Source organism: Pinus tabuliformis, chromosome 5_1 (genome assembly GCF_031772625.1).
Source record: "Pinus tabuliformis cultivar Carrire ecotype Pingquan chromosome 5_1, CPIR1, whole genome shotgun sequence".
Taxonomy (NCBI): Eukaryota; Viridiplantae; Streptophyta; class Pinopsida; order Pinales; family Pinaceae; genus Pinus; species Pinus tabuliformis.
In genome coordinates this window covers 250,805,059-250,831,700 of record NC_142305.1, presented here as the reverse complement: position 1 = coordinate 250,831,700, position 26,642 = coordinate 250,805,059, and the positions used below count along the sequence as shown (strand labels likewise).

At 35.9% G+C, this 26,642-nt stretch overlaps 1 protein-coding gene across 1 annotated transcript; it reads right to left on the bottom strand.

The window, feature by feature from the left end:
• Nucleotides 1–22,648: 22,648 nt before the first annotated feature.
• Nucleotides 22,649–23,650, bottom strand: LOC149164349 (putative E3 ubiquitin-protein ligase XERICO). Its single transcript, XM_089432070.1, has one exon. It carries the CDS (start codon nt 23,491–23,493, stop codon nt 22,924–22,926), a length of 570 nt encoding a protein of 189 aa, XP_089288196.1. The 5' UTR covers nt 23,494–23,650; the 3' UTR covers nt 22,649–22,923.
• Between the last annotated feature and the right edge of the window lie 2,992 nt (nt 23,651–26,642).

Genomic DNA, 26,642 nt, shown 5'->3' with positions numbered 1-26,642 from the left:
CTAGAGATGTCATTTTTCTTGAATCATCCAAATCTGACAGTGTTGTTGAGCGGCAACTTGATCGCTTGGATAGATTCACAAAACCAAAATCATTTCAAGAGTTTGATAATCAAATTCCACATCTTGAAGGGGGGATTCCTATACTAGATCAACATGTGGAATCTTCTTCTGAAGAACAATCTCCCCTGCATGACACTCCAACAACGGATGATGCTTTAAGTGATGTAATTGATAGAATTGGGAGACTCAATCTTGATTCAGACCCAACTCAATCAACAGAGCAGCCTGGACCATCTCAGAAAGGTCCCCCAAAATGGCTGACAAAGACACTTGAAAGTGTTCATCCTGATGAAATTGGAAAAACAGGAACCAGAAATACAAACCGACAAGATGGAGGTGATGTAGATGACTCTAATTCACCTGTTGATATGGATGTTACTTATGATTGTGAATTGAACTTGTCTACAGATTTTGAACCAACTTCCTTCAAAGAAGTTGCTTCTCATGATGAATGGAAAGAAGCGATGCAGAAGGAGTATGATGCCCTCATAAAGAATGGCACTTGGAAGCTGGTTGATCCTCCATTTGGAACCAAACCAATTGGCTGCAAGTGGGTCTACAAGAACAAATACAAAGCTGATGGCTCACTTGACAAGCACAAATCTAGGCTTGTGGCAAAAGGTTTTGCACAGAAGGAAGGGGTCGATTATGAGGAAACTTTTGCCCCCACAGCAAAATGGGCCACCATCCGGACACTCTTTGCACTAGCTGCTCAGAACGGTTGGAAAGTCCATCAAATGGATGTAAAAACTGCATTCTTGAATGGAGATCTAAAAGAGAATGTTTTTATGTCCCAGCCTGAAGGATTTGCTGTGAAAGGACATGAACATAAAGTATGCAAACTTGCGAAGTCCTTGTATGGCCTCAAACAAGCACCATGAGCCTGGTATGAAAAACTAACTGAGCATCTTCTGAAACTCAACTTCAATCATTTTGATCTTGATGATGCAACTTTATTTGTCAAGAAAGTTGGCAAAACAGTTGCATATCTTGTGGTATATGTAGATGATCTTTTAATGACAGGGAACAATGAAAGCTATATTGCATCCATAAAGAAAGAATTAGGAAAAATTTTTGAAATGACTGATTTGGGCTATGTTCATTACTATCTTGGCATTGAAGTAACCCAACATCCAAAATCCATATTTCTTTCTCAAAAGAAATACATTGGAGATTTGTTAAACAGATTTGGCATGACAGAGTGCAATCCTCTTTCTACTCCAATGGAACAAAACTTGAAGCTCACATCTATTGAAGGAAAGGAATTTGAGGATGCAACAAAGTATAGACAGCTTGTAGGAAGTCTCATCTACCTCACTACTACCAGACCAGACATTTCATTTGTTGTTGGAATCCTCTCCAGGTTTATGCAAAAGCCTTGTGAGGGACATTGGTCTGCTGCAAAAAGAGTTCTAAGGTACTTGAAGGGAACTCAAGACCTTGGAATCAAGTATACACAGGTGGACGACTTCAACTTGATTGGATACTCTGATTCAGACTTCGATGGAGACAAAGAAACTGGGGTATCTACTTCAGGATATGCTATGAGTCTTGGATCAGGCGCTGTCCCCTGGAGATCACGCAAACAATCAGTACCAGCAGATTCCACAACAGAAGCAGAATATGTGACAGCAGCTGAAGCAACGAAAGAAATTGTGTGGCTCAGGAAAATTCTTGAAGATTTGCAGGTAAAACAAATACAATCAACTCCACTCATGATTGATAACACCTCTGCAATAAAGTTGGCCAAGAACCCAAAGTTCCATGATCGTACTAAGCACATCAATACTAAATATCATCTGATCCGACATCATGTTGAGGCCAAAACAATCCATCTCCGTCATTGTTCCACAAACGAGCAAATTGCAGACATCTTCACCAAAGCGCTTGGAAGAGAAAAGATTGAAAGATTCAGAACGATGCTTGGACTCACTAACATCCCTTCAGATTAAGGGGGGGGTAATGTTGACACCTAATCCTCAACGAATGGGTGAACGGGAATGTGATCAGTCATCAAGAAGATGAACTGATCCGTCCTATTTCTGTATATAAATGATAGTTAGCTAATAAATTATGCAATAGTTTTCTTCTGCCTATTCTGGAGTTACCTTGGCCTGACAGTTCCTCCCCAAAGAAGAAAGTGATTCAAACGTATTTGCCTCTCTTCCTTCTTCATCTTTTAGTTTCCATATAGTGTTCATAGTCTTTCTGCCTTTTGCGTAGTTGTGAAAAAATTTGTATTTTCATCTCCAGCCAACAACCATACCGCCCTGCTCTTCTGCCTCCATTCCTCTTCTTTGTCCAATAATATTTTGCTTCTCTGCCTTTCTAGAATCATAATCCTATCTTTTGATTCCTGTGAATCGTATCCGGGACCGGCAGGGTTTTCAAGGCCCCCAAGTTCCCTATCAATATTGTTTAGGGCTTCATTTTGATCCTTCTTCCTTTTTTTTGCCCATTCTATTGTGGCCTTCTTCAGTATTTTCAAATTTTCCATAAACAGGAAAGCCTTGTCTTCCAATGCTTCCCTGTTTGGATGAAGCCATGTTTCATTGAAGAGCTTCTTGAAAGATTCCTCCTACATCCAAGCAGCGTTGAACTTGAAAGGGGCTGCTGGCTTTTTTGGGGGATTGACAAGTTCAAACAAGATAGGGAAGTGATCTGAATTCCCTCCTTCTCCAATCCACTGTCTAAACATCGGGACCCTGGAAGCAAGGTCCTCACTTAAGAGAAATCTATCCAACCTCTTTGCAATCCGTCCCTCCCCCGTCCTTCGATTTCTCCAGGAAGGCTTAAGTTTTTGCAAGTTTGCATCAACCAGCTTATTCAGGGATAGGGAGTTTTGAAAAAATTCTGAAAGAGGATCTTCCCTGGGTGAGGGACCCCAGGCTTCCGCTCTCCCCATAGAGAAATTCAGGTCGCCTCCAATTACCAGATTTTGGATTTTCAACATGGGTTTCTCCATAAGGTTGTTCCAGAACGAAACCCTCTCTTTACAGGGTCCATAAATGTTTAAGATGGTCAAAGTCCAATCTAGATTAGGGGTTAAGACCTCCATCCCCAATCCATTGGCAAAACCCCACGAGTTCAGCTGCTTAATTTTTCCTTCTCTATACCCGACAGCCACTCCTCCCAAATGACCATGGGAGTCCAAAGCTTAGAAACTCCACTCCGGGAAAAGAGTGCCTAAAGACTTCTCTACTTCTGGGCTTGTTCCTAGAGTTTCCTGCAGCATAATGAAATCTGGATTGTACCGCTGCACCAACTCCTTTAGAGCCAGTTTTTTGGGTTTACTGGCTAAACCCCTACAGTTCCATGAGAGACATATCATTTTGAAACCTTTTCACAGGGTTTCGCCGCTCTAAGCACCCCAGAAATCGACATCTACTTCCCATCCTCCATATCATATTTTGCCTTAACCTGTGCTTTTGATAATAAAGACTTTCGCCCCCTAGTCTTTTTTTTCGAGGCCTGGGGTATCTCCATTCCTATGCCCCCAATTGTATCTACAGCCTCAGGTTTTTTATCTAGGGAGCGGAGGTTATAGTGGCTTTCGGGAATTTTGGTCGGGATTCTCGTCTCATTTTTTGTCTCAGATTTTCTGGTTTTGTATGCTTCCCCATCACAGTTTAGAACATTTTGTGGACAAAATGCATTTTTGGAATCGACCATTTTAAATTCTTTTAATGGAATATTTTGCACATTGCATATTTCATTTCTATTGTTTTGAGAGAGCGAAGGAGAAGGATTAGAGACCAAATGCGTACCCCTCGAGCCTTCCTGGATAACATCTGGGGCTTCCAGGTCCTCCTCTATCGGATCCGCGATGGGGGCTTCAACTGAATTTTGGCAGGGACTCTGCGATTGTTCTGAAACCTTCTCACACTGTTCCTGTTCGTTCCCGATTCCTGTTTGATTTCCCTTTACACTGGTGACTATCTCATCAGCTTTCAAGATTTTCCCTTTATCAGATTTCTTTTGTCTCCTTCTGCGGCTGTAGCCGGATGGGCAATCCTTTTCCAGGTGGCCATGCTCGTGGCAGATATGGCACCTATATGGCAAATGATCGTAGTCCAGGAGCTGGTCATATACAAAGTCTTTGTAATGAATCTTCATCTTCCCCGGGAGACCCTTCTCTAAGTTGAGCATTACCAGGATCCTTGCCATGGCTTTATTCCTGGTTTCCACAAATGACATGTCTACCTCCAAGAAAGTACCCAGCGTATTACCAATCAAACTGAAAACAGAGTCTACCCAGAGGAAGGGTGGCAGCCCCGATGCCCGTACCCAGACTGGAAAGGTGTCTACCTTCTCTCTCTGTGCATCGAACAGTGGAGTCCAGCGTCTAAAGAGTACGGGACGCTTACCAAAAGCCCAGTTTCGTTCCAGGACCCAATCCACCATTTCTTTCTTGTCGAATTGGATCATAAACCAACCCTTCGCTAAACCCGACACTTTGAACGCCTCTCCCAAATTCTTTTGCCACTGTTGTTCGGCCCAATTCTGAATGAACTGTACCGAGAAAACCTTCCCTCTTGCTCGACCCACCACTGTACTTTCTGCTACCTCCATTGCCTCCTCGATCTGAACGTCCACTCCGAGAATCAAATTTGCTTCTGGGGCTTGTTTTACCACTTTCTGTTTTTTCCTTTTTACCCTGGGATTTTCTCCTTGAATCCCTTCTCTGATTATCGCGTCCTTCACCCCCCCTGCTTCATCTGAGGATGGAAATGAGGTCTTTTCCCCATCTGGTTCCAGATCTAGGGCTTCCTCGTGAAGTCTGTCTTCCCCCGATTTCCGGGAGCTTAACCCTTCACCAGCCCCTTCCTCTGTCCCTTCCTTCCCCGGCTGCCATACTGCAATTTCACTCGGGACACCCTTCCTTCCATCCTTCTGCTCCTTACTCCCTTCTATCCCCTGCAGTTCTGATAAGGTACCCCCATTCTTTGATAAGGATGTACGTGAAATGGCCTGAGGGCTTCCTCCCTTCACCTGGCCGAGATCCTCTTTTAACCCTGAATTTGAGGTTTGCCAAGCCCAGGGTTTGGCTCGTTGTCCGTCGACAACATCTTCAAGACCTCCGTAGCTAAACTGAGCACCAGGGGGATCGATTTGGGTACTTACATGGGTTACTGAGAGATCTTCAGACTTCTGGCCCTCCTCTGCCACGCGTGCTTGGTCCTCCTTGCATCTGCGCTCGTCCAACCCCTGATTCCTTTTCAGATCAACGCCCTCCGGCGCATTAGGCTTCAGAATCTTCATATCTGCGCTTCCCTTCGTGTCCTTGAGCAAGCTATCCCCTCCGAAGAAGAGATCCAGGTTCTGGGTTGATATTTCCTTACCCTAAACCGACAAAATGTCCTCAGGTTCAAGGTCCAGCTCGACATATTCTCCTGGGATTACCATGATTAACCTCCTTAATTACCTTCTTAAATTACAGCACAGGTTACTTCGCTTCTCCTGCGGGGGGTTGCCTTAGTCTAGGCGGTGAACCCGACTAAATCCTCCAGTCAAAACGGTATTGCACTGTAGATGCTCCCTCTTCCTCCGGTTTACCCTCCACACCGTTCCCAGACCATGTTGCGACCACCTGTTGATTTGCGCTGACCAAGGAGCCCTCTTGTCGCCTCCTCCTGCTGTGCTCCGAGCTGCTCAAGACCCCTACTCCTACGCCCTTGGCCCTATCGGCCGCAGGCTTCGCTCCTGCGACCGTTCGCTAGCGACCTCAGACTCCATCCTCCTCGAACCCTCGATCTTCCGTTGACCAAGGAAATGAGTTTCTACCATTCATGCAACCCACCAATCAAATACTCCATTTTGTTTTCTCTGCATATAAACAACGTCGAGGCCTATTTTCATATCATGAAATTTGTGTGGTTGTCATCTGAAAAACATTAAAATTGTTGATTTTAAATCAACAATAACTTAACTTTCAAGCCATCAATGTGAACGATTTTCTCTTCTTCTTTTTTGAAATTGAGTATTTTTTTAGTGGAACTTAAATCTATAGATGTTTTATTAAGATTTTGCACCAAAAAAATGTAGAAATGAATTTGAATTCCATTGTATTATTTTTTCCCTTAATACATATATATACTTATAACGCAAATTACTTCCTTTTTTGGCACAAGAAAGCTTCTTTGATACCAGTTGTAATAAACATAGATACATTGTAGATAAAAGATAACTTTGAGTATGAGAAATAAACTCTTAACTTTACAATAACCAAAATGCATACACAAGAATAAATACAAAATTATAAAGTAGAACCTTAAGGTAATTTAATACCATCAAATACTTTTTACAGAGGGAATCACTCTAGAAGCTTGATACAATAGAATAAACAACATACAACATTTCTAATACAATGATATTCATGTATTTATACATTCTCATGAGTACTTCAATGGATTTATGCAACTTACCTCTCATTATTATTTTATTTTTCCTAACTACATAGTGGGTCCACTCCATGATTATGACCACATTATTTTTACTATTCCCGTGGCTACGTCCCTAGTTACCTCATATTATCCTTCCCAGGCACATTACAACCTTACATAACCAAATTGGGCAAGTGCATACAAAGGTGCAAATTGAAAATTTCTTTGTATAAGAAGAAGAATCAAACTGGCTTAAGAGGTTAGATAATTGATTTTCATCAATGTTCATATGTATTTTCCTACTTCCATGTTGATAGGTATAGGATATGATTTCTTGACTGAGGCACATTAGTCCATGTCAACATGCCATATGGAGGATGTCGTCCATGGATGTGGGGAAGTATCCCTGGGGTTTAGAGAAGAAGAATTGATTCATCATAAGTTCACTACATTTTTCATTAAGATGAATTCTTTCAATCTCATGTGAATGAGGCATTTTAATAAGATTCTTAAAACTTCTAGGATTTTTACATTAAGAATAGATCTACATTCTAGAACCATGTTGTAATATCCACTCTTTAGGGACACCAATAGTGATCATATATGATTAATCATCTTTGACATGCTTGTGATCAATTTTGACTTTGTCAACGAGGACCACATGGGCCTATTTTACTGCGAGTGTGGCTACATTCCTTTTGAGGGAATAAATATACGGTTCAAATAAACCAATTAAAATGCATAAATTGTGGATGTTATTAGACATTTACTGTAATTGTGTATCATATGGACCACTTGGTAATGTGTCTTATGAAAACAAAATGGTACATGTAAGCAAAATATTAATAGTCATAAATGTCCCTTGCCCCTTAATGTATGATACTCGTAAAGCATACATAAATAAATTATGTTTTTCTTCATCAAAATGGAATTTGAAGAGCCTATAGTGGAAGTCACCCACCAGATAGAGGACAAGGAAACCCCCTGCTAACACAACAAAAATGTAAGGTATTCATCCTTTCAATGCAATCTTGACTAAATTTGGTATTATTTACTATAATTTGGACTTTGAAAGCATGAATTTTGTTTTCGAAGGTGTGAATATTGATGTTTTCATGGATGATGAAAAAATAAATATTTGATGTTTTAAAAATGTGAATTGGATTTAAAAATATGGATCTTGATTCCAAAAGGGTGAATTTTGGCGTGCACACGCACACACACACCAATCTACAAGTGTGAATTTAAATTCTCAACCATGCATTTTGAATTTTAATATTTATGCAAACTTTTTATTTATGTATGTGCATACATATATATATATATATATATATATATATATATATATATATAATTGTGAATTTAAATTTTTAACTATGTATTTTGAATTTTGATATTTATGCAAATATTTTATTTATGTGTGTACAAACATATTATTATAATATAGTTTGTTTAATATATATACATTAAATAAAAGAAAAGTAAATACAAGATTTGCGATATCATTGAGAATTTATATATTTTAATTAATATTTAGAGTAGAGTACTAGGATGACTACCAACACCATTCATTAGAGTACATAAGTTCTATACAAAATGAGGGTTGAGTGAGTTTTTCTTACCAATTTTTTCACTTTATTTACAAACACTGTAATGAAATTATTATGGAGCGCACAAAGCCAATATCTCAAGCTAGGACCAGAGAATGCACATTGAATTGTCTATCTAAATATTTTAAATACGTGGTGGTGAACTCAACATGCTTAACTAGTTGTGAATCATCTCATTTAATGTAAGTATCCTTTGCTTTGATAATGTGTTTGCACCTAGGAATTCATGAGGAAATTAAATCTTTACATTAAATAATGTGCTCATATCCTCTTATTACCAAACAAATAAGCTTGCTAGACCTATATTCTTTTCATCATAGTACCCAAATTTTATATATTGATATTGATATTGATATTGAGGGTGGTTAACGTCCACTGAGACCAAATTGGTCTATCGGACCTACAATTTTTGTAATTATCTGGCTCCTCGTCTTTCTTGGCGAGATTGGTGCTGTAGCTTTCTTTTTTTTCTCTCTACGGTCTTCCAACTTCCTTTATCTTGCATCTCCTTCATCTCTTCTGGTTCTTGGAACATTGGTGTCTTAGCTTCGTAATCTATTGTGTTTGTCCTTTTGAAGATATTCGGAGAAGAAGTTTGGTCTAGGAGATCTGCTTTGCTGTTAAATGAAGATTTATTTTGTGCGGTATTCGAATCCTCATAGCTGTTGATTTGTTGGGCGAGGCTTTCTCCCTGCTTGTCTTGAGAGTTGTTTCTTTCTTTCCCGATTTCTTGTGATTCAGAGTTTTCTCTAGAGTATTCTTCTTTGATGACAGTGTAGTGTTCTTTTTGTGCTCCTTCCCACCATGTAGATCTGTGGTGGTTTTTTCTAGCAGAATTTTTCTGGGAGGCTTTTGGGCAATTTTTTGCTAGATGGTTTGTCTCAAAGCAGGATCGACATTTGAAGAGAACACTTTCATAATCGAGTTTCTGGTTCCACACATAGTCTTCACTTGTTAGGTTTATTTCAGCTGGGAATCCGGCACTGAAGTCCATTTCCACACAAATGCGTGCATAGGTGGTTTTGTCATATTCTTCTGTTTCTAGGCACCTGCAGTAAAATTTTCCAATTACATTTCCAATGGCTTTTAGCGAGGAGAGATTCCAGAGATGCAAGGGTAGGCTTGGCAATCTCACCCAAACTGGTGCTGAGGTTATGACAGCTGTAGAGGGATCGAATGATGGGTTCCATGGCTTCATGAATAGGCCTGATTTTTCCCAAAACCAAGGGCCGGAATCTAGAATACATTGTCTGCTTTCAGGATTTTCAAAATCTACTATAAAAAAACCCCTAGCACAGGGGTAGATATTAATTTCATCAGAAATGACAGGCTTCCATACCTCTGAGATCCAATTGTGGAGCGCTGTTAGCCGCGGCCAAAAACCATTGAACCGACAGATTAGGGCACTTTCGGAAAACTTCAAAGCCTCATCGAGTGAAGCTTGGACCACGTGGACAGTTGGAGTTGGGGCTTCACTGACAATATGGACAGGAGCTTGCCCTCTAGAAGTGGATGAACCAGTAGCTATTTTCGCGAAGCTGAGAGCCATATTTTACTTGCTCGTAGACCCCAGCCGCAGAATATATATATATATATATATATATATATATATATATATAATTTAATTATTGGATAATTTTTTGGAAAAAATTATCCCTTTTTTAATTACTATTTTATTTATTAATTTTATACAAAGAGATAGACAGGAGCTTGCCCTCTAGAAGTGGATGAACCAGTAGCTATTTTCGCGAAGCTGAGAGCCATATTTTACTTGCTCGTAGACCCCAGCCGCAGAATATATATATATATATATATATTTAATTATTGGATAATTTTTTGGAAAAAATTATCCCTTTTTTAATTACTATTTTATTTATTAATTTTATACAAAGAGATAGAGAGAGGTTTTCATTTAAAAATAAATAAACTTCTACAATTGTCAAATTAAAAAAAAAAAAAAAAAACAAAAACAAAATCAAAAATCGCAAACTTTTTAGATGATCAAAATAAAGATTACATGTTTGTTAGTCATCAACTCATAAGGTGTTGACACAATTGATATTCACCCTCATTATGATTTACTAAAATCAATCACTTCCTAAAACATCATCTCCAATGATCACTATAAACTAAAACATACATCTCTCCATATATGCCAATAAAACATCAAAAACTATTATATTTATACCAATAGATCTTAAGGAGAGGATATCCTCCACTCTGTCATGGTATAATCTCAACCAAAAGGAGCCCAAATCTTTGTTACATACATGTTTATGTAACATCTATACCTCTTAATTGTGTTCTTGGAATATTTCATGAAAATTGATTGATATAACACTATCTTGTATCTCCTCAGTTAGTAGAATTCGTTCATGCAACCATAAACTCCTAAGTGTCATCTCTTCCATTAACCATTCAATGATTGATTTCAAGTCTCCATATATACTAATATCATTTATACCTTTTCATAACTAATGGCCACAAGCACAATGGCTACTTTGATCTCTGCAAAATTATTTGTTCCTTTTCTGAGTCTGCATTCACCTTAGATCTTATGATTTTATGATATAATGTGGATTCCTCCCATTCTATATTTATTTTGACGTTTATTTAAAGTAATACTAGTGATAGTCAAATATGATAACCTAGCAAGACACAACCACATTATATTTATTATTCCCTTGGGTACCTCCTTAGATATCCCATTTTATTTTCCTGAAGTACATTACATTCCATCCCCCTTCGCATGATGTGCCTTGGAAACATGGGTGGAGTCCATATAATATGATATGTTATGCATGTAGTCAACTGGTACAAAGCATGAACAACCATCCATCTTAGTGAAATGTGGAGATGGGGTCCAACTGCGACCTTGTCACCTCGATCTTGATTTTGGTTTCTCTTTTGGTTTGATGTTGCTGTTGTGCTAATCTTACTTCTCTGTGCAATGGTTTTAGTCCTCCATAAAACTCTATACTAAGATAATTTGTAAGTAAGTTGATTCAAACTAAATTTGTTAATTCCATTAACCTTTCCTTGATGGTTGTTGTTTCTCAAGGTGGTGATATACAACAATCTTAACTATTGGTTACTTGATCTTTGACTCCTTAATATATGATTGCTTTGAGTCATGTAGCTTCTTAGATTCATCTAGTTTTTTATGCTCTTCCTATTTATATCCTTTGTGGAGGTCAATTGTAATCTTCCAAATACATGTGCATTCAAGAAAGGATTACATTGTAGCACAAACACAATAGATATATGAACAATCAAGAGAGATTTATGAAGGATATTGAATCAATATCTTATTCATTATTCAAGAGTATTTAAACAACCATCAAAGATAATCTACCATCATTCGAGCTTGTTTGTTTCCATACTGCATGTAAACAATTTTCAGTATTTGTTGTTAATTAATTGAAGTTCAATTTTCATTGTAACTATTATTTTGTTTAAATTTGTGTTGTATTTTGTTCCTACATAAATCTGGATCAAACATGGATCATGCACAAACAACAAAAACATATATTATGATATGTCATTATGTGCCATTGACATATGTCACATAGACCATATATACTTTCTGCCAACTTCAAAGACACAATAATGTTTAAAATATATAATCTTTTAAAATAATATATAAAACATTTAATATGCTTAATACATTCATGGAAAATATCTTTAATCCAACCAAACTATTTAAAGAATTAAGTGGCAATTTACTCTTCTACACATTAATAACTAGTCATATAATTTTGTATTATATTTGGTGTATGTGTCTTTTCAATTTATCTTCCTTTATTTATTATTTCCTCATCTAAAATTTAATGTTTGATACTATAACTAGTAGTTCAAATCAACTCCAAACTAGATGGGCAAGCCCTTTACCCTTATTTCTTTATTTTTAGCCATATCCAAACTAATTACACAAGCCTTAAATCCTCCTCAATCATTTTATTGCTTAAAAGATATAATGATTTGCAATTCAAACCCTATCCAATAATGTTTTGCATTCAACCATCTTTTTTACCACCAGCATTCATGTAGAAAATGAAATGAATCAATCAAGCAATCTAAGCTAATGGATTTATTAAAGATAAAACCTAGTCTAACATTGAGATACTAGTAATGGCTTCTTTAACTTGTTTAAAAACTACTTTTCAAGTTAGCCTCATAAAACATTCAACTAGAGATTAAATTTTACATCTATAAGATTCTTAGTATCTGACAACTCCACATTACTAGAGAACTACACTAAATTTGCTTTTACCTCCATGACATCCTTAGTTTCCACTACCTATCCAATACTAGGGAACTTCATGGAAAGTTTTTATTCTTGGGCTTAGTAGTTGATACTTCAATTGCCTGAAGAGTTAATATAGATATTTTAATACTTTGTTCTCCTTATTACAATGAGAATTGCAATACTAATAAGGTAAAGGGGTAGACAACTCAACACCCTAACTTAAAAGAGTAAGTAGGGTTTACATGGAACCACATTAGACTTCCATAATTTTTACCACATATCCATTGGCATGTTTCTTACATTCATATTTTAACATGTTTTACCTTGGGGTGTGGATTGTACAAAATGGTGCCATGTGAACAATAAAGTTTCAAGGTGTCCAAAATATCTCCTTTTAAAAAGACCAATTGTTGCTAATTAATGGTTCATACCAATCAAGCGACAGATGTGAATTAAGAGAAAATTTAAAACTTGTATAATAAACTCTATTTCAAAATGTAGAAAGAATTTCTTTTTATAAACATTTTTAAAAACATGTGAATATTATATTAATATTAATGCTTATAACAATGATATAACAATTACATGTACATAAAGGCACTTTTATGAATGGTTTATGATAGATACGTTTTCAAGACATAGCAACAAATACATCTACCATTTGAGGTCCACCCACACAACTTTCCTCAACTATTGGATGCCACTCAATTTTTGGGTCCTCTCTCCTACTAGCTTTTTAAATTTTCTTTAAAACTACTTCTCTAACAACCTTCATAAATACATCTATTTAAAACTACTTCTCTAACAACCTTCATAAATACATCTACTAATGGTTTAATTTTACCTCCAATGGATTTTATTAGTTATACATTAATAGAAAAGGGGTTAACATTCTTAATTTCTACCACTTACATATTACAAAATACATTGTAGAAAAGTGATCATTATTGAACATTAGAAGTTGATACTTAATTACATAAAGAGTTAATATAGTGATTTAAACATTGTGTCCCTTGTCAACAAGATTTGTTCATGCCAAAACACAATTAAGTGGCCTTGAACTTTCATGTTAATTGCTTTGAAGATTAATAAACATCAAGAATATTCATGGAAGTATTTCCTAGTTGTTTATGAACATGCTAGTGTAGTTAATCCATTTGGTACATTACATCAATTTATCACACTATTTTGTCTCAAATACTTGTTTTTCTTAAGCAAGCTAGTCATGTCAATTGATTTCTTAAGTTCCATCGATATATCAATCTAATTTGTCTCTAAACTTGTTTTTCTTAAGCGCTTAAGCATGCTAGTCAAGTTAATTGATTTCAAAAGTTCCCTCAATTTATCAATCTTGTCTCAAGACTTGTTTTCTCAAGTTGGTAATTTTCTGAATATTTTAAATTGAATGGCTATTGTTGAATTCAAGTACAAACTCCAGAAAATAAATACTCCATGACTTGGAAACTTACAAAAACTTGTCATTTTATGCTCATACATAATGATTGCTCAATATATTTTTTAATTATCTTCAATAACATCTATGGAAAGATACATTCCTCTTTCTTGATCATTGATATATAAATGATAATATATAACCTATCAAGATATTCAATATTTTTTTAACTTACCCAAGAATATTTGTATTAAATTAAAGGCATTGTGCAAAGGACACAATGAATATAAGCTATTACATATGATAGTGTTTCTCCAAGAGAGAAGGATCAAATATCCATAAGACTATTAACAAATACACTCCCTTTGATAAGGGAGGATTTTTCAAAAAATCTCCAAACATACACGCGCCAAAAAGATCCTAACATAAAACAAAATTTACAATCCATCAAAGGATTGTATTTTACTTATTTGAAAGAGACTCCTCTTTCGACTAGTTCAGATTATCTAGATCCTTGGGTTCACTTGTATCCATTGGGTCTTCTATCTGAGGCTATTCTACTTGCCTACTCCTCCTCTGAGTCAAATCCTCTAATTGGCTTTTGAGATATTCCATCTCATCCTCCAAGCACTAAATCTTTCTTCTTGTTCTGATAGTAATTCCACGATCAGCTTTCTACTAGCCGACAATTAGTTAATCTTGGAACTGAGAAGGTTGAATTTGTATTGAAGGTTACTTAAAATCATCTTTGAATTTCCTAAAGGGCCAGAGCTAGTCATATTATTGAGACCTTTTAATGAATTAGAGACTAGATGAAAAAGATAGTCTTGGGGGGTCGTTGGGCAAATTTATCAAGCCCAATTTCACAAATGAGAATCCCCACTTACCAAGGATCAGGCTTACCCCAAATCTCTCGAGCCTTCTGGTGATGCCATTCCCAACAAGAATAAACTCTAGTCTAGGAAAAACACCTCACACATGAAAAGCAACAAGGAGAGAGAGCCACCATAACTCTTTATGTTAGATATTTATAGAGTTCCTCCACAACCAAGATGAAGCAAAAACCACTTTGTAAGAAATTATGGAGAGATTCACCTCCTTTAAGAAGCATAATCATCAATGATTACCATCTATTTAGGCCAAGTATAACATTAATGTTTGGTTGGTCTCCATTTGTATGTTGTTTAGGCATTACCATTGTCATCCAACCTCTAGCGAATTCAAGTAGACCAATGCACTTGTTGAATTGATCCTTTGTGTTACCAGTCCTCATATCACCATAAATTCTCATCATAGTTATCCCATCCTTTCCACAAACTCTCAAATTTCTATTCATACCTTCCCCTATCCTTCTCATGATCGAGCATAATGGCATTAAATTCCCCTTGTTGTGGAGAGATTCACTATATGGTTTCTTAAACCCTGAGATTGCTCCATTTACAATGTGACCTCCAAAAGACTTGCGGCACCCCCTGACCGCCTCAAGAGAGTGCTACCTATCACTCCCTAAATGAGACATAAAAATGATGGCTACGAAATGGGTCATGGCTCCTTACCCCTTTCCACACTAGCTCACCCTTATTTAAATTCACACCCATATTCGCCATGTGATCAATTTCCAAATTGTTTATTCACAAAATATGGAAGCATCATTTTTAAGTAATTTTATTGTAGAAACTTGGGATTTTGTAGAAGATGTTCCTCAATCTCAAATCCAAGGGAAGAGACAGTGAATACAAGATGATATAATATTGTGGAAAAATCCCATAATACAGTGACTTTCTGAACATTCATATTTGTTAGTTGAATTAAAACCACATAAAAACTTCAATATTATTGGAATTTCCAATTTGAGATTGTCTTTCTTCTTTTCTCTTAAATATGAATAACAAATATAACACAATTCTTCTTAATTATAATTGTTTTTCTTAATTTTATTCAACTTATAATATAATTTAATTTAATTGAAAAATAGATAAATAAAATTGTTTTATGCTCATATATAATCTGCTCCATATAATTTTAAATCATCTTTAATAACATTTATGAAAAGATATATTACTCTTTCTGAATCATTGATATATAAATGATAATAAAAAACCTATCAAAATATTTAATATTTATTTAACACATAAAAACTTCAATATTTTGGATTTTTCATTTTGAAATTACCTTTCTTCTCTTTTCTTGAACCTGGATAATAAATTTAACCTATAATTCTACTTAATTATAATATTTTTTCTTAAATTTATTCAATTTATAATATTAATTTAAATTTAACCTATAATTCTACTTAATTATAATATTTTTTCTTAAATTTATTCAATTTATAATATTAATTTAATTTAATTAAAAAATGAATCAACCATAATTATATTGAAAACCCAATGTCCATTGATGATTCATCTAAAGTCTGTAAAAGCAAGGTCGATCGAATATTGAAAATACAAAGTGCAAAATTGATCCTTCGTATTCAAGGTCTAGGTAAGACAGAATCAAGGAAAGTTCAAACTTGATTTATGATATTTATTTAGTTGGGTTGATATATGGGTCCCAAGTTTTTCAGCTTGACATAAAGTTGAAATGTCATCGTTGCTGATGCTGAGTTGAATATTAATGGATGATATTTGACATCTCGGTTAAAAGTTGATATATGGGTCCCAAGTTTTTCAGCTTGACATAAAGTTGAAATGTCATCGTTGCTGATGCTGAGTTGAATATTAATGGATGATATTTGACATCTCGGTTAAAAGTTGATATATGACATTCATGAAGTGGAGTTGATATATGGGGCCCAAGTTCATTGATGTTAATTTATATAAAGTGATATGTCCTTGGTGATACTGCTGAGTTGAATGAGGTATTTCAATTGGCATCTAACTTATCAAACGATTCATAAACTGTTACAAGAATTAATTAGTCTGAAATTCAAGACAAAACCAAGATTCATAACCCGTTATACAAATAGGCCATTTAACAAACTACTTATCTGAAATCCAGGATAAAACCAAGAGGCATGCTTCAATCTATAAGCAAATCCAATATCGTGCACTTTATATTACTGCAATTTAACCCTCCTTTCCGGATACATGAATCAATATCTTAAGTTCCTGTATCTTAAACATTATAATCTATAACGTTTTATTTTATTTTTTTGTAACTAGAGGAATCAGTAATTGGGTTGGGATCGTACTCATGTGATACAAGGTCAATTCCGATTGCTACTACCATATTTTTGGAGCCTACGACTGGTCCTCCTCTCCATTGACCAAGGTACTTCTGGGGGAATTGAACCTTGGATATCTTAGTTTACACAGTACCTCATATCTCAAGCAATCACCAACTGAACCGCACCCCAGGAACTATAATCTACAATGTTGTAAACATCATGTCGCCAAATATATCATGGAAAGTCCAGAGAACAACTTATTGACAACATCATGAAAAATATCTAAAGTTATAGGCAAATATCAACAAGCGTTGAAAAAATACAAAAATATTCATTTAAAAAACAAAAAGTCATTGAAAGAAACCCCCTTCCCCTAGCACAATTATTACATTGCCAAATGTAATAGTAAACCCTCTGTTCTCAATCCCCTGCTTTCCGTCTTCAAACTCACTTTAAAAAAACCAAAATTATCTTGCTTCACTGAATAATTTCTATTTTCAGGTGATATACTGCCTATATATCATGATATTTTCAAAATTGTAAAAGATCAGATTTTTTCCAACGATATTATCAAGAAGCTGAGAGTATCATGATATATCACAATGTTGACTATATATAACCAATATTTGCAACACTGGTCATCTAAACGGGCCAATGTCTTAGGCTCTTGCATCTGAAAGGTCGGGTCAATAGCTGATCAATGCATGCAAATCAATAAGCTGCTCAAGGAGAACAGCTCTGTTTTCTCATGTGCCATCAATGTCATCTCACCTCTTAGTCTTAACCCAAGTGATTTGTCATAATCATCTAAAATATTAGTCTTAAGTTAAATGATTTGTCATAATTATTTGAAATCAAATCTAGTTGTCTAAAGTGAATAATGGCTTTCATGATTGTTACTACTAAGGTCCTTATAGAGGCAATCCCTATATAAGGTCCATATCGCATGTACAAACTAGCCTTTTGGATGGGAGAGAAACTGACTGGGATATCATGTAACCCCATTATATTATGATTTTGCCCAATTATTGGACAGAGAGAAGTGAAATGCTCTCCCAGACAGGTGGGGAAAGACTTAGTTTAGATCCCCAGCAATAAGTTCCTCTCTGGTCTAATCCAAACTTCAAAGTAATGAATTCTTACAACATAAAACATGGAAACAAGTTGCCTATAAAACTGAAATGTCAAACATACAAGTAATTCCTGTTCTATGCAAAGATCAAATCTACAAGCTGGCATCTTGCGAATCCTTACAACAGGAAACATGGAAACAAGTTGCCTATAAAACTGAAATGTCAAGCATACAAGCAATTCATGTTCTATGCAAAGAGAAAATCTACAAGCTGGCATCTTGCAACCAGTAGATCCCTTCTTCAACTACCCAGCCAGAGTTCCCTTCGGCAAAAAGTGCATGCATACCTCCACATACCTCCATCTTCTATGCGTTCAGATTGGCCTTTATTCCATCTGATATTCTTCCTTGTTAGTTTCTTAATTAGAGCATTGGGAGGACTGCTTACAATAACAGCATGTGGATTTTGTTTTTAATCTCAAGATACAGCAGCTTTGGTCCTAATACATGATATCAGCCTAGAATTCATCTTAACTCCAGATCTACCAAGCACCAAGAGGGATCAAATCTCTCTCTTGAGGTGCAAATCTCTTTTAGAGTGAAAAGATATTTGATCCCTCTCGGCACTTGGTAGATCCAAAGTTAAAATGGATCTAGGCTGGTTTAATTATTAGCCTTTAAATAGGCTACATTAGAGAAGAATACCATGGGAAAAACCATGAGTTGAAGTCCAAAAATGTTAAACAGGACATTAAAGCATCTCTACCATACTGGGCTGGAGAGTTTTATGTTTTTTATTTTATTTATTTTATTTTATTTTTTTAATTATAATTTATTTTATTTTCATTTTTATTTTATTTTATTTTTGTTTCTTTTCATCAGGTCGAAATGTTGAATATTACAACATCTCTACCATACTAAGCTGGAAAGCGCCTCTCGGCACAACAAGTTTGCAACACAACAAAAATAAACAAGTTTACAGCACAACAAAAATAATAATAAAAATGAATCATTTTCAAGTTTCAACTAAATGCAAAATCACAAACAACACACAGGAACTATACGAATACAACCTACCTCTAGCTGGCAAAACTATTTTCAGTTGAGATGGCAATCTTCCACACGCAACAACTGTCTGAAAAACATCAGTAATCTCCGTACCCTCAAACAATAACATTTTTGTGACCACAATGATGAGGATCTTATATTATACTAATACCACAAACAAGAAATGGATGGCATTATACTGGAAAAGTGGCGTCAAATTCGAAGTATTGTGTCTTCTATCTTACAATAACATTGTCCATACTGGAGATGGCATCCTCGCCACTGTTTTTCTCAAAAGTAGCAAGGCTAGTGCCGCTCAACACTACACTCTTATTGGTCTCTGTGTACCTATTGTTTTATGCAACATAACAGAGAAGAGGGAACATAAACAGCAATAAAAACTTAGGCAGGAATAAATTGATTTGAATTACCTATTAGACCCCTTGAACCTACCAACAAAAGAAAATCCTCTCAGGTCGAAATTAATTTCGACTTTGAGCCAACATTAACTAATGTGTGAAGCACCAATGATAATCAACAGAAACATTTGGGGCTCCTAATTGCTGAGACAACAAATAGGAAATTTTCCAACTGTTTTCCAGTTCCAGAGGCCACAGTCTTAATAAAAACACAAAGAACATTAAAGACTCTTCATCCACTCTCTAACCATGAGCAGCGGTTTGAGATAGATTTTTCCTGAAAGCATATGGAAAGTTCCAGAAGGAATAATGTAATTACCTGTGTTACTGGATCTGCCACCCGCGAGTAGGATCCTAGGATCCATGAATCCGATCTGGATCAGCCCAGGATCTATCATGGAAGTGGATCCCCTGGAGAACGAAAGGGGTCCTGACTCCTGAGCCCATGAAATGGATCCTGTGGAAAATAAAATGGATCCTGAAATTTTGAAATGGATCTTGAAACTTTTAGTGCATTTTTGACCCACTGATCCCCCGACAAACCGATTTTTTAATAAAACAACTTATAAAAGCCTAAACTCCTAAAGGTTAAAACCCTAAACCCCATTCCTGGTAAAGGTCTGATCTATCCTTATGTCAAGACCTACTCTTGGGATCTGATCTATCAAGGTTTTCTTCTCAAGGTTTGATCTATCATTATGGTCAAGGTCTGCTGTCAATGTCTGAAATATCCTTATATGCTACAGTGTTTCTCATTTCACCCATGCTGTTATTTAGTCTTGCCGTAGCCTTCAGGAAAACCACTTTATTCATCACTGATATGGACATGCAGCTGTGACTCATGAAAACGCTGTTATGACCTGCTTCATGTTCATGCTGAAATGGTCTTCAAAATTATCAATAATCAATGATGGTTATAACTTATCAAATTATCAGTTATGTTACACATGGATGGCTAAAAGCCTAAAAGTAATATGCTGAGAACTCTCTTTTCTAGTAATAACCTATAGTTCTACTCTTGTGGTTCCTGAATGGTTTTGATTCTCAACTCTAATTTTGTACTTGTGAATCCCTACTGTATCTAGATCCCGGCTTTTCAAAAATGTGGCAGATCTGAATCCAGATCCAGATCTGTGTACTGGTACCGTAGGTAATTACTAATGAGCACAAACCGAATTTAAGCAGTAAGATCTTCCTTACGTGCCAAGATAGCTTTTTGGAATGTAAGTCATATTTTTGCAACATTGGAGTAATGATTTCCTCCAAATACATGGCTCATAAATCTTTTTTCAACTGATGTTAAATTCCAATGACCAAAACAGAACAAAAAAAACATTTAATTCGATCTATATGTACCACAATATGCTGCCAGAACATAACATATATTTAAAAAGGATATTTTAAAATTTAACACTGCCCCTTCTCTGAATTTGCTACCGGTTAGTTTGGATTTGAGTTTGGACCAAAATTCAGTCTTCAAATGATCAGAAAATCTCAAAAATGGCTTAAAGGCATTCCATGATCCCTGCTAATAACACCACTTGTTACAAGTGCCTAGATTCCAACCTAGCCAATCAATTTTGTATTTTACTCATGCTTAATCTGCATGCATGCAAGGGCAGATTCTGCCATTCAACATTCAAAGCTGTGATGTGTCAACTTTTTGGATGGAAATCAATATCAAACAGATAGGATAAGAAATATTTGAATGAGTCATTTGCTTAGTTTTCTCTTAGATTGTGACAAAAATCAACAGTATGATATAACAGATTGCAGAACCTGTATTTTCACAAGATCTGCACTGAGATCAATGTCACAACAGACAAGCACAGGAGAGGTGATGCAGGTTCAACAGCTATCAAATAGCAGCTTGCTGATTTACCACTTTCGAATGAACCCAGCATAACACAAAATGGTTGCCATTAATCCAGTCTTCGATGTAAAGGGGCAAGTGAGCCTATCCATTTACCTGTCTAAGACTCTAAACAAAATGTCTTTGAGTACCAATAATAGCAACCACATCTGGCATGTGATATTTAATATTTGGAAATATAATCAAGCCCTTTTGTATGGTCAGAAACAGATGTACCTACACTCTGATATCTCCAAACTAAATTCTTTTCCTTTTCCCTTAAAAGTCATAGCTATGAATCAAAAGCTCTGTAAACCAGTGACCTGCTAATGTTGGCATTCAGAAGATTAAAATTTTAAGAGAAATATAAATATAACAGAACAGTAATAAGATCTCAGTAAGTTTATCCATTAAGTTCGCATACATCATTCTACCATCTCCTTCCTAAGACAAGGTTCTGTTATTCAAACTGAATAGTTAAAGCTGTGATGTGTCAACCTTTGGTTGACACTTCAATACACAAACAGATAGGATAAGGAAAACTGAATCACCCACCTGCTTATTCTTAGATTGTGAAAACAATCAACAGTATTGCTTTCACATTCCAGATTCCAGACCTGTATTTTCAGAAGATCTGCACCGAGACCAGTGGCACAACAAACAAAGACACGAGACGAAATCATGGAAGTTGTATTTTCACAAGATCTGCACTGATGTGATATTTTGGACACACAATCAAGTCCTTGTGAATAGGAAGAACCAGGTGCACTTACACTATGATGGGATTTCCAAACTAAAATTCCTTTTCTTTCCCTTAAAAGGCATAGTTATGAATCAAAACCTTTGTAAACCAGTGCCAATGTCGGCATTCAGAAGATTAAAATATATTGACAAAATATCACAAATGACAGATTAGTAACAAGATCAGTCGCTCGGTCGTTACAATCAAGATACACAGTTTCTCCAGAAGAAAAAACATATTGACAACATGAATTCTAACTGTGAAAATCTGCACACTCAAAGATCTCAGTAAGTTCATCTATGAAGTGCACATGTCAATCCACCATCTACTTCCTAGGATGATGTATTCAGTGTAAACAGACATACTTGACAACCATAAGAATTATGATCTGAGAATAAAGCCTCCATACATTGGGATGCTATTCACAACCGATCATATAATTGAATTAGAAAATCCAATAACAGAGATCCTAGATCAAAGTGCAACCCTGCTATTAAACCATCACTCCTTTAGTCGAAGACAAAGATATCCAAATAGAGAACAGAAAATTATACATATGTTCAGAGATATCCAAAAATTATATATGGAGAGATCCAAGATCAAAGTACAACCCTGCTATAGAATTCAATCAAACAGATCATCACTCCCCGAATAGAAGACAAGTATGTTTGTATATAGAGAACGAAAAAATTTATATATATATATACAGTACTTCATATACAAGATCCAGGCGAAATGCCTAACTGTTTGACTGATGGGCCATCCCACAACAATTGACAGATAGGGTGTCCTTACTTTCTGAAAGTAAGGACAAAGCTAAATTATATATAAAGAAAAAACAGAGGAAACCCTTGATGGGTATCTTAGATAATCTATCTGCACTGAGAATAAATTTAAAAAACTTGAACAGCATACAATAACAAAAAGCTACCTTAACCACCACATGCTGTTGAATCCATGGCCATGGAAAGAAGAGAACCAAAACATGAGCTCCTCTGTGAGTTCTTGTTCCCTTCTCCTCAGCTTATTGGCTGTCTCCTCTGGCACAAGAGATGCTCTGCAGAGAGGGCAAGTTGTCTGTTGGTGATCCAGCCACTTATCAACACAAACTCTGTGAAAGAAATGGCAGCATGGAAGCTGCCTTATGTCATCCCCTTCCTCAAAACTTGACAGACAAACAGCACATTCCACCACATGGGCATTTGTGGGTGATGATTGATAATGAGTAACAGGCAGGCTTCCCCTGATTTCTTCAGCTATCGGGGGCAATTGCGCCAGCCCTGAGCCCAATACTGGGGTCTCTTCTTCAAAAGGGAGCCGAGCCGAGTCTCTCATGAATTGGGTATCATTGTTATTAGCAGAAGTTCTAATGGAGAAGATCATGTGGAAAATATGAAAAATTGAATTAGCAATGTCCTTGATGCATTGGACTGAGAGGACCGTAGAGATAATCAGTAGAAGCCATGCTGATACACCGGGGAAGCTCGGGAAACCCATAAGTTCTAAGTTCTAAGTTCTAATTTCTCCTCTTCTGCAAGTGTCTGGCCACCAAACCTGCAACAAATTTGGTTAATACATGGGTATAATATACATAACATGAACATGACCAGGGGAGGGCCCCCTCCTTAACTTTGGCGATGACAAGGTAGACACATTGTCCTAACATCATTATACCACCTCCATGAAAGGTACATCGGTTGGTGGGCAAGCAAGTGGTTTTGTTAGGTACAGATCAAGATAAAACCAATCCCGCATAAGGTTCCTGGGAAAAAGCATTTCAGAAATGTTTAAAACACCGTTTCCTTACATATTTCCTACCATAATTCAAGGCGTGTTTCTCCTTATGTGGGCCTTTACATGTTTACGCCATAAAGGTCAAATTTTAATTGGATCTTCCTCTTTGTAAGATGGCATTCCAGATTTTGCACTATAAAGTCGAGAATTCCACGAATTCAACTGTCAAAGTTAATTTTGCAAATTGGGAGAAAAACAAATATGGATTAATTTAATTTTCAAACTTAAATCTGAAATTTAATTTCAAAATAAAAATAATTTAGATATTTTTTTCTTTACATTGTGGTAAAACCCATCCTAACTTGAATGTTAATGAGCAGTGTGGGGATAATCATCACTAGTTGTCATGAATGCAGGCTAACTCATTACTATTATTGAAGAAAAATCACACCACCCGGTGGTTATCATGAATGCAGGGTAACTCATCACTATTATTGAAGGAAAATCACACCACCCGGAATTACCCGGCTAGTAGCCTATATAGGGGCAGTGTACTAGATGTCTCTAGGTCTTGCATGGTTAACCTGTACTAGATGTCTCTAGGTCTTGCATGGTTACCATGTTCCTTACCTATGTGGAAGATGAACTCTTAGCCAAGCAGAAGCACTTTTAAAGCATACCCAGGCCTATAAAATAATTTAGATATATATGATTATAAAGTGGTGAATTTCACAAATTCAATTCTCAAAGTTAATTTAGGAAATTGAGACAAAACAAATGAGATAAATTTAATTTTCAAAGTTAATTTTAAAATTTAATTTTTAAAATAAAATTAATTTAAATAAATATTATTAAAAATAAATGGGAATAAAAAATGTGTCTTCTCGAGGGAAAAAAAGTTGATGTTGCATCAATGTTATTCAAGACATAGGAGCTTTGAAAACCCTTTGGCAACTACGGTTTTTCCTTAGTTGGTCAATCTATGCTTAGATCATGTGGATTTCTTTGTAGATCTATGTGGCAATCTAATGAATGGTGAATCTTAGTGATTTGATGATGAAGACAATTTATTTTACAGGAATGGTTGTCAGACAAGTAAGCTCTCCTTCGGTTTCATAGTTCCATTCTGAAATTTGGATCTGAGCTCGCGATAAATCAAGAAGTTCCTTCCCTTAATGTTCATTTGGATAAGGAAGCTTTCAGCTTTGAGAAGTTTTTTCGGAGCAAGGTTTGCTTTGCAAGTTTAATGGATTTTGGTCACAGTTGACGAATATGCATAAATGGTACTCTAAGACCTGGAACCCTCCTTTAACAGACAATATGAATATTTATCCCATGGGGTTTTTTTGTTGTTGTTTTCAACAATATTGAGGACAAGAAGGCCATTTGCGATTTCAGGTCATGGTTTTGGGGTAGTGTTGGTCTCTTCATGCAACCCTGGTCTCCCACCTTTGATCTGGTAACGACATTAATCTCCACAACTCTAGTTTGTGCAAGGCTTCCAAGCCTACCCTTGCATCTTTGGAATCTCCAATCGTTTTTCTCTATTGGGAATGCTCTTGGAAAGTTTTGTTGTCACATCCCAAATACAAGAAATTATTATAAAACTATTGATGCTCAAATTTGTGTGGAGACGGACTTCAATAAGGGCTTTCTCGCTGAGATCAATTTGACAACCCCAAATTATGTCTAGGCCCAAAAGCTCGACTACAAAAATTCATTCTGGTGTAGAGTGTGCTATGAAACGAGGCATGTAATAAAAAACTACCCCAAGTGTCAAAGAAAACAAAGATCGGAAAAAATACCGAAGGTCTAATGGGTGGGAAAGAGCTTAGTGCAATCACTTATATACAACATACAAAGAGGAAGAGTCTCAGGATATGAAAGAACCAAAAGATAAACTAGAAATTGATATTGCCAAAGAAAATGCAGTAGAGGCAACAAAAGTCAATCAAGAAAAATCACATGCTAGTGAAGATTCTATGGACTTAGCGAAAGTGGAACAACAACAAACCCTCATGAAAAACAGATCCCCTCTGGAAACCACAAAGAATAACATTGGAAAGACAACTTCTTGGGCAGACCAGACAGTTGAGGAAGACTTCAAGAACAAAAACATGCACTTGCCAAAGAATGACCTGTCGAAATTTGCAGAAAACATAGGTTGGACTCAAGTTGGGAAGAAAGGAAAAAGTATTTCTCCAAGAAAAACAAGAAGTCAGACTAAATCAAAACAAAAATAGTGAATAATGGAATGTAAATGTGTCTAGATATTGGGGGTTTTTTGGAAAAATTTTAGTTGGAAAGGGACTGAAATTTTTGTGTCATGGGGAACTCGCTTGAGGGTTTGGATTGAGCCTCTGTGCTCAATTTCAAACATGCCCTAAGATTAGAATATGTAAAGGTTATGGCCTTGTAATCCATATTTTTTTAATAATACAAATCTTTATCTGTTTCGTTAAAATAATAATAATAAATGAGAACAATTTTTATTTTCAAAGTTAATTTTAAAATTTGAATTCAAATATAAAATTAATTTAGATAATTATCAATTAAATTAATATACATCAATGTCAAAGTACAATAGCCTGAGTGGTAACTAGAGAGTTTAATTCCCCCTCCACTCACGTTTTGTTCTCTGTAGGAATAGTCCTCGGAAGTTACCAATTAAAAATAAAATAAAAAAATAGATATATGTTAATGAATGCAAATTAAGCAAAGTTTTAGAATATCAACTAAAATTGTTTTTGTTTAATTAAAAAGTTGAATAATAACAATGAGTTAATTTACATTCACTAAGAATCCATCTTCATGGAGGGAGAGGCAGGAGCGAGAGGGGTGTTGTATAACCTTGATGGAGAAATAGAAACGAAGTATGCTTGGGGTTTGGGAAATACTTTGAATAATCAAGA